Consider the following 9,999-nt stretch of genomic DNA (forward strand, 5'->3'; position numbering starts at 1 on the left):
GGGGGGGGGGGGGGGGTTTTTGCTGGGGTGCTTTAACGGGTTTCTGTGATTAGGGCAGGGGGGCTTTTCCTGGGAGTATTGGTTCACTCAAACAAGGTTGTGTTTAGGAGGTACTCAAACGGAGGGGGGTTGTTAGGGTACTGGAGTACTTAACAGGAAGTGTGATTTGAGGAGCTTTCAGCTAGGGTGGTTCGGTCTTCCACTAATATCCCGGATGCACCTCTCTGGTCTGCCAGTGCTCTCCTATGGAGGGGTTCTGGGTGTGCCTCTCTGGTCTGCAGGTAGTGCTCTCCTATTGGGGGATTCTGGGTGTGCCTCTCTGGTCTGCAGGTAGTGCTCTCCTATTGGGGGATTCTGGGTGTGCCTCTCTGGTCTGCAGGTAGTGCTCTCCTATTGGGGGGGTTCTGGGTGCACCTCTCTGGTCTGAAGGTAGTGCTCTCCTATTGGGGGGGTTCTGGGTGCACCTCTCTGGTCTGCAAGTAGTGCTCTCCTATTGGGGGGGTTCTGGGTGCACCTCTCTGGTCTGCATGTAGTGCTCTCCTATTGGGGGGGTTCTGGGTGCATCTCTCTGGTCTGCAAGGCAGACTGCTCTCTTATTGGGGGGGGTTCTGGGTGCATTTCTCTGGTCTGCAAGGCAGACTGCTCTCATTGGGGGGGTTCTGGGTGCATTTCTCTGGTCTGCAAGGCAGACTGCTGTCTTATTGGGGGGGTTTTGGGTGCATCTCTGGTCTGCAAGGCAGACTGCTCTCTTTATAGGGGGGTTCTGGGATTATCCTTTCACATACTGGTCGGCATTTTCAGTCATCTGCCTGACCCATGTCTGAGTCGGTGACAAGTCCACACCAATCCCTGCATTCCTACTATGACCATTCTTTGTCGCAAATCTTATTTAACGCCAGTGTCCATATAGCTGCCTGTGTGACAGCGGTCTGTGGTCTTAATGGTCATATGTTAATTTGTTACACCCCCACCTCCCCCTCATTTTGTCTTTGGGTAAGATAGTGCCACTGCTTTTTGGTTTAGTGTTTTTGGGCTTCCTGACTCTGGCATGCCTGTGGCCCAGATTTGGTGCCTGTACGTCCCTTTTCAGAGCTGGGAAGAGTAATGTTTGGGTGGATGAAAGGAAGTGTAGCCTGTGTGCGTACTTGGACATGTAGTCCTGCAACCACATGCGATGCATGTGTAATAGTTCTGCATTGCGTGCACTCAGGACACAAGTGTAAGCCTTGGCGTTGCCTTTAGGTAACCTGGCTCTGCGACCTTGAAGGTTGCATCACTTGAGCATACTGCGAGACATGATTGTGCACACATCCATGACTGAAAAATGCCTGTCACTGCTCATGTGAATGAGCCTCTCAAGGTGCTGGAACAGATGTTCTGGGCTACTTGTCAGTTCTGTTATTGGAAGGGAAAAAAATTCACACAACCCAATTACAAGATTAAAACCCAGAGTCTTGTGCTGGCCAGCAATTGCAGGCATTGGTAACAAAAGCAAGCTCATCAAGCAAAACCCATAATGTAGCATGGATCTGTTGTCTTTGAGATCGAAGCTCTACAAATGTCTATGGCTTCCAAATTCTTTGCATCTGTTGAGACCTTAAGTCTGACCTAAATTAACTGCTAGATGCAGCACTTTATAAAGATGGACAGATTGATGGTGTCTATACAAACCTTGTATGTTGATGGCAACTGCACAACTCGAAGTCTTTGAAGGCCTCCATGCATAGTATTCTGATTCGCTGACCTCCTCTGGTTGAGGTCTGCCCATGAGCTGCAATTCTACTTCATTGCATTCCATCACCTATGCCAGAATCCATAAGCACTCTTCAGTATTGTATATATGTTGACTATCTTCGCATGCCTTATCTGGATACCTCTTGCAAAAAAGTACATCAATTAGTGGGAAGAGACCTGCAAGATCTAAAAATACTTGCATAGGTGGTCTTAATCTGGTAACACTTGTTGACACAACCTATGCTGAGGTCATGGCATCTGCTAGTATGAAGCATTGCGATTTCTCTGCTCTAGTCTATAGTCTATCTATGGCATTGAGATCTGGCACCTCTACGGTTTAGTTACAGGACTGTACCAGGAGCTCTTATATTGGTTGACGGGCCTAGTGCGGAAGATGCTGCTCTGGCCTCAACTACTGCTGACAAAACAAGTCAAACTTCCCAAGTGAATCCACAGGAAGGCAACTTGGGTGGCTAAACTTTTTATTTTAATTTTTTTTTTTTTAAAAAAGGTTAGACTTTGCTAGTCTATCACTTCAGAACATTGCTTTTTGACTGCTCTTTGAAAAACTTAGAGGAACTTGACCCAATGATTTAATGTCTCCCAAAACCAACGTTCAAGGCAATGCCATCTGTCAAGGTTTTTTTGGGTGCTTATTTTAGCTCTCAAATCAAACTTTAAAGCCCTTGAATGGATGGTGTTGGAGCTAATCACATGTACGGCACCATGGCAACTGCAATCCAAATGGGATGCAAAGATGGCACCTTGGATTTATTGGTTAGGAGGGTGAAGTTCTGGTATGAAGCCTCTGCTCTATCCCTGGCAACAAAGAACCAGGTCATACCTTTTCCAAGATTTCCTGTCCACTGCCAGAGGTTCCCATCATTCTTGTACTTGGCTCCTCCCCCCAACACTCCACCTGACATCAGGAAGGGCCCCAAAGCTACCCACACCCTTTGTCTTCTGTAAAGACAAAAAGGAGCCAATCGTGCATAAAAATGTGCAAAAATAGTGTCAGTGCACAATGCTGACAGGCTTTACGGCCAGAGTGCAAAAATATTGCCCCTGGCTAGCCGTAAGGCCTGCCCTAGAGGTGTAGTGCTGGAAGTGCAGTGTCCTAGTCTCAGCGAATCACAGTGGGGTCCCACACCCATGTGATTTTTCTCTAGTCACTTTCCAGGACAGCATCAGAGGCTCCTCCCACCAAAACAGGAAACGCATCACCCACACCTAAAGAGAAAGAGCACAAGCCTTGCACACAGTTAGTATGAAGAGGGAGTGACCACTGCAGAGAACTGCATGGCACAGCAGAATCACCTGATGGTAGCTTAGACAAATCTTTTAGCCTATGTGCCATGGCTTAGTGTGTACACTTTAAGCCCGAGGTAGCCAAATTAATCTGTAATTCAGGAGCAAGCAGGATTTGTAGCAGCCATTAACTAGAGGAACAGTCAGGTTAGACTCTTAGCTGTAATTCTTAAGTAGCATTGGCTACCTGGGATTTGTCTCTGCTTTGAGACGTTGACCTGACTTTGCTGTTTTATAGGGAATACTTAGACATGTCTCCAAGCTATACCCTGAAAAATCGAGCCAAGGTCTTAAATTCCTACTGAAGAATAGCGGTGAACTTCTGCTATGATTGCATGGGCATTCCTGTGCTTGCAGCTGTTGACTTGCAGTAGCTCTAAGGCGCTTCTGCTGAGATTTGGTGGTATCTTATTGTGCTGCTCATTGGTCTTGCTTGAGGCTGACATGAGGGTGCAGAACTTTTCCTCTACCAAGCTGTCCACCTCTATAGACACTTTGCAGAACAGATTGCAAGCTTGTGAAGTGCCATGCTCCATTCCATAGCTTAGATCAGGGGTAGGCAACATTGGCACTCCAGCTGTTGTGGAACTAAGTCTCATGGGGCATTGCAAGACTGAGCCACAGACTTATCTCCCAGATGCAGAGGAATGATGGGATTTGTATTACTGCAGCTGCTGTGCCATATTTGCCAACCCCTGGTCTAGATGCATCTATATTTAATGTACTGTTGAAGGGACAGTATATAGACATGGCCAATGTGTTTCAGGGGCTTGTACAGATTAGATACTACCTTCATCGGGGCTTACTAAGGGAGAACCTGTAAGAGGAACATTGACTAGGATGCAAAATCGGGTCCATGGCTGTTGGCTCCTCATGAGGCATGCCAAATGGGCTCCATGGCTGTTGACTTGTGCTGGGGTTTGTTAATCATTGTACATCTAACCTGCTTTCAATCTTTTGGTTTAGTGTCAGTTTGCAATATAATCTGCTGTAAATCTGAGTTTCATGCCATCTTTAAACTACATAACCCCAGATTAGGATTTACATCTCTGCTTTAATGCAGAGAGGTGGACAAATTCATTAGGCATCAGGAGCAAGTCTGTCCAATCCATGAACCAGCTCCATTGATGACTAGAGAACCTCAAAAGTTGGGTGCCAGCTGTAATTTGTTTTGTAAGGAGCATTGGAGACCTTGCTCCCAAGGGTTGGTCCTGCTTTAACTGCAGTGTGACAACATGCGATGTGGCTTCCATCTTGAATGTAACGCTAAGGCAGCATGTTGTGGTGCATTGTAAAGACCATTGTGGGATGCAATACCTAATTCAATCAAAGCAGTTGATTGGCTCTTTCAGCACACACTGATCTTTCTGTACTTGGTTCTCTGCATTTACTGAAAGCTGTTGCCAGCCTAAATCCCCTCTAGCTTGCTTCTGGTGCCTTTTTAATCTATACCAAGAGGCCACACATGTTCTTTAAATGAAGTCAACAAACTAAGTCCTGTTCACCAATGAATCAAGGCTCCATCAGAGCTCTCCTAATAACATAATCTGCTATGAGCATGTGCGTGTCTCCCTTTAATGTTTCTAAGCCTGTAGAGTCTGGGTATGGTGTGGTGAATAGCAGTTACTGATGACCTCCTATCGCAGTTATGTGCCACATGCCAGCTTAAGTAAACAGGCTTCCCATCTCATTCCAGACTCCTATCCTCTGGCACAAATGTCACATACATCAGTGTAACCGCCTGATACCAAATATAAACGCTTCTGACTTTATTCTTTTTTTTTTCTATCTCTTTACAGCTGAGATTTGATGTTTGTCCAAAGACCTGCAGTAAGTACCAGACTTTATTGGTTTTCAATGGGTGGAGCTAGTGGCATGGCATGCTTAGGCTGGTATGTTGTTCCTGTGGGGTGGAGGGGTTTAGGCTTTTGCTTGCATTTTGTTTCTTTAGCTGATGCTAGGGGATATAAGCTCTTCAGCTTCTCCAATGTGAAGTGGTCTCCTGTTTCTAAAGCTTGACAAAAGTTTAATTTAAGCAATGTAATGCTGAGCTGCGCAGTCCCCAAAAAAAATCAGTAGGGTGTGAATGTTGACTTACCGGGGGCCCTAGGTCTGCTAGACTTTTTGGCAATAGTTTTAGCCAAGAATAAATTTAGTCTGCAGTGGGCCTACCTTGGCACTGCAAGGGTTAACTGCTCATTTGTCTTTTAAAAACTTCTACTCACCCTAACTGAGCCGCCTCTCTGCTTCACCGGTCTCTGAAGCCTAGGTTGCAGCATTGCAATGTTCCTCAGTGTCTGGTCTATACAGTGTATGCAGCATGATGAATTACAGGACCTTAGACCGCTGTGGAAGTGAGGCTAGAAGGACCGGTCTAAGAGCAAGCTGGCTCTGGGGATCGGGTGAGTAACTACCAGAGTAGAAAATACAAGTAGGGTTAATACACTCTGGGCAATGTATGCAAGAAATACTCCCCTTGAAGTTGTTTTAGTTCAACAGTAAAACATCCACCCACAGAATTTTAAAGCCCAGTTGGTAAAAAAAAAAATCCTATTTGCTTTGCTAAAACCAGCTGGCCTATTTCTTTTCATGTAGATAGTACAGCAGTTTAAAGCCACAATAGTCTGATCTCCCACTGACATGCAGCAGAACTGGATTGCTCTGCTCTCTGTAAGGAGGCTAACGTGACAATTGGGAGTTTGAAGCCCCTCCGTGCCGCAGTGATCAGCTTTGAGTGGAGGGTTATAGCTCTGACTTGCAGAGAAGGTATTAGTCTTGCTCTGCTGGGGGGGATAAAGCTTTAGTATGGCTGTGGGTTGTCTTCTGAACTACATGAACTGTAACACTGAAGGGAAATTCCTATGAGACTCTAACGTCAGGAACATATTGTCACTTGTAGAAATGGCTGACCAAGGGGTTCATATCACTGTGTCCAGTATGTAGCCAGCCTGCAGACATATATTTCAGTTGCCCTGTGGCTAATATGCTAAATGGCTATTTTCCATCCTGCAGAGAACTTCCTTCAGTTGTGCACTGGAGAACCAGGATTTGGTTACAAAGGCTCCGGCTTCCACAGAGTCATCCCAGGCTTTATGTGCCAGGTAGGTTTCCATTTCTTGGGTTCTGGTTTTACAGCGTTCCCACATTGTCATTATTCCTAAACATGCTCCTTGAATTTGACCTTTTGCAGCCTGAAACATGTAATACTGAAAGCAGACCTTTACCCCCTCACTAAAAATCACCTCAGCATGTTGCTCTACATGCTGATATGAAATCTTGTTGCATTAATTAGCATAAAAACCTTCTTTTTTTTGTCCCCCACTTTGCCACAAATAATGTGCCCAAGCATTGCATTCTGGGAAGGTCACATCAGCAGAGCATTGCTGGGAAATCTCATCTGTAATCTCACCAGATCTAAGGGAAAGGCATTTTCCTCTGCTGGGATATGTGCAAGGTCACATGTTCCAGGAAGTAAAGGGGATCTGGTAACCTGCCCTTAGTTAAAATGGCTGCTGCCAGAAGAATAAGAAGGGGGGGAAGGTATGGAAAGAATAAAAAGCTGGCATTTATCTGTAGATTGTAATTTACTAAACATTTCTAAAGGTCTGTTATTTCAGAGGTATGTGTAAAGTTCCTCTTTGGGTGGCACACAGGACACATGCACAAGTCTAGTATTTCTAGGAGTGCTTTACTGCAATGATTGAAAGAAAAGCCTTTCATCCTTTTAATACCTCTGGGCAGAAGTCTATAGCAAGTCCCAAGTAAATGGACATTATGTACTGGCAGATACTTGCATTTTGCAGCTCATGTGGTTTTGAATGCTGCAACAGAGTTGGGAAGATGACTTAACCCTGTGTACTGATGTATGAAACTTTTGCTTCCTGCTAGGGTGGAGACTTCACCCACCACAATGGAACCGGTGGCAAATCTATCTACGGAAACAAGTTTGCTGATGAGAACTTTACCCTGAAGCACACCGGACCAGGAATCATGTCTATGGCCAATGCTGGCCCCAACACAAACGGTTCTCAATTCTTCATCTGTACTGCAGCAACCAACTGGTAAGTTACCATTGCCAATCTGAGTGATAAAAGTTAAATGAAGTCCAAACCAGTCTGGAAGTTTTAATGTAGCTTAGTATACACTCGAGCTTCGATAAGCAGTGCCATAGAAATGGTTGCTGCTTCACTTGCGCTACAATTTAGCTGATTACATAGTTTTGGTTTGTATTTGATGTACCACTCCATGAGTGAAATGGGTTCTCCTGGGCCCCATGTATTAGTCTTAATGGAGTACTATGGGGTTAGGGCTTTTCCCCATAGTTCTCCGGGTAACGGGAGGACACAAACTAGCATCCTCCGTCACCCAAAGCTCAGTATACCGTGAGCTGTAGCTCCCGGTATACTGAGACGTCGCAGCCGTAACAGATCCTGACAATTGTGCCGGAATCCACCCAGTTGCGTGAGTGACAGCTGGCTCTGCCTATCCAGGGGCAGAGCAAGCTGTACCCGTCCGTTCCGCCAGTCAGCGCTGGAGGATCGGACGGGAGGGGGCGTATCCCTGCATTGAGTGACTGTCACGGCTCTCTGCAGGGAGATGATCAAGAAGTGAGCGAGCGCCGGTATGTGTTCGCTCACTTCCCAGTTTCATTGTTGCAGGTCGGCTCAGATTATGAGGCTGAGTGAAAATCACTCGCCGCCTAATTCTCTAAGTAAACCAATGCATCATTGCTTACCAGTTGCCTCTCAAATTGCTTCAGTACTGGAGGAATGCTCTACAGCATTGTGAAGCCTACATTCAATGCAGACTTTATTTTTCCTTTTATCAAGCCCCCTATGTAATGGCACATTGCAGGTGACAGGTTCTCTTTAAGATGGCACCTTTCCACTTCAAATGGCTTTACCTGGAGAATGACAGTTGTCTGAGGCAGCTGAATGTAAACACAGCCGGCAGTGGAGAGGAGCAACAACCAGCCTGCTATTGGTTACAGCAAATTGCAGTAGCCAATAGCAGGCTGGCTGTTGTGCACTGCATACTGTCAATCAGCAGAGGGAGCTAAAGGGGAGAGTTCTATTTTGACAGTGAGCAGGTGCATTAGCTATTGGCTACTGCAATTTTAAAATGGCCACTGGATGCCAGACATTTTGCAGGCAGCTGTTTGAAGGGTGGGGGGTGTGCAGTGTTGCAGCACGTCTCTGCTGGGCGCTGGCTGCAACAGTCCCTGTCGGCTTCCAATCTCCGCTGATATGAGCAGGGGATCGAAGGAGATGACCGCAGAGCTGATGTAGTGGCGGCAGTGGACAGGCTGACAAAAGCCCAGGTGCCAGGATGCAATTTCTAGTCACCATGATGACCTTGCACTTGTGATTTGTCAAGCCCTGGCTTACTGGCTGTGTTGTCTACATGAGGAAGAACCCAACAAGGGAGTGCTGGAAGCTCCAGGATGAAAAACATGGAGAGGAGCAAGAAGTAAACACCCATGAGGTACAATTATAGTATGTTGGTGACACCTGTGCCATTTGCCTTTCGCCATACTGGGACTTGGGTGCAGCCTGTACCTCAACATGCCATTCATCAAATTGCCTCTAAACATGTAACCACTGATTTCCCTTTGGGCAGAATAAAGAACTGGTTTCAATACAAGAATGTACCTGTTCTGTTGACATGAGACACTGAGTTATAATACAAAGATGTTTAAACTTTAACACAAATACCCAGATTTCATTGATTGCATTGCGTGCTAATCTAGATTTCAGTCAGAACTTTGCATGTCAAAGACTTGAGTTCAGGAGGATGGAAACCTAGGACAGCCAGGCAGATAGCATTCTGAAAGGGCCAGGTAGGAAGTAGTTTAAACGTCTGGCCAGCTTGGATTTAAGCCAATGGGTATTGTACAATTCGATGGGGTTAGCCAAAATGTACTATTTCTGTGGCTGATGTTGAACTACTCAATCACCTGGTGCTTCTTTTGCAGGCTCGATGGAAAGCACGTTGTGTTCGGGTCAGTTGTTGACGGCATGGATGTTGTGAGAAAAATGGAAAGCTGTGGTACTCAGACAGGGAAGACCAATAAGAAACTTGTGATTGCTGACTGTGGCCAGCTTTAAAGGAACTTTCATCTTTATCCCTAGTCTTACATCACAAGCATTCCTTCTCAATCAACTTCGCACTGTCGCTGGAGTTTAATTGCATCTTGTAACCATCCTCATTTTTGTTTCATTTTTCCACAAGTTCTGGTCTTTGCAGAACACAATATAAATAAAAATATAAACAATTAATAAGGCTTGTCTGGTTTCTTGGGGAGGGTTCTTTTTTTTTGTAGCAGTTTGTCAGGACAAGTACACAAATTGAGATTGTAAGTAGAGGTGCACTGAAATAGATATTGTAAAACCGAAATTAAAAAAAATGCCAAAGTCGAAACCGATACCAAAAATGTGTTAGTTTAATTTTTTCAAATATTTTATTTTTTAGAAACTAATTTTCTTCTTTTTAAAATGCATTTTTTACTTTTAGTGACTTTGGGGAAATATTAGGGCTCTAAACAGATCCCTGCTATTTCACTTTTTCTGTTTTAAAAGATTGAGGACCCAGAGTCCTCAATCTCTTTCTCTGCAGCCCTTGTTATCAATGAACAGGAATCCTCTATACTGAGTGTTCCTGTTCATTCATAACATGAGGACAGAGTATGTTTACTATAACCACAATCATGAATGAACAGGAGGGGATGTAGATCACTTCCCATTCATCATTGAGGATATAGTAACCATATCCTCTATGTACAAACATGCAGCGTTTGAGTGTTTGTACCTGCTCTCCTCTGACACGCTGTCACAGGAGGCTGATGAGCGGTGTAGGGAGGAGAGCTGTGCCTCATGTGACAGCACGACCTGTCTCCCTCCCACACAGCACTCTGATGGGAGGAGACGCCGGCCGCTCAGTGCTCGGCCGGCTATCAGT

General features: G+C 45.3%; 1 protein-coding gene across 1 annotated transcript in view; it reads left to right on the top strand.

Annotated features, from left to right (window-relative positions):
- LOC108785588 (peptidyl-prolyl cis-trans isomerase-like) overlaps window positions 1–9,320 on the top strand; it is a 10,209-nt gene extending 889 nt beyond the window's left edge. The window contains exons 2-5 of the mRNA XM_018554679.1: window positions 4,842–4,872; window positions 6,055–6,143; window positions 6,931–7,103; window positions 9,017–9,320. Coding sequence (XP_018410181.1) covers window positions 4,842–4,872; window positions 6,055–6,143; window positions 6,931–7,103; window positions 9,017–9,149 — 426 coding nt within the window. The 3' untranslated portion in view covers window positions 9,150–9,320. The remainder of the gene's footprint in view (window positions 1–4,841; window positions 4,873–6,054; window positions 6,144–6,930; window positions 7,104–9,016) is intronic.
- The last annotated feature ends 679 nt before the right edge of the window (window positions 9,321–9,999 follow it).

This window comes from Nanorana parkeri, unplaced genomic scaffold, assembly GCF_000935625.1.
Source record: "Nanorana parkeri isolate BGI_ZX_2015 unplaced genomic scaffold, ASM93562v1 scaffold169, whole genome shotgun sequence".
Classification (NCBI taxonomy): Eukaryota; Metazoa; Chordata; class Amphibia; order Anura; family Dicroglossidae; genus Nanorana; species Nanorana parkeri.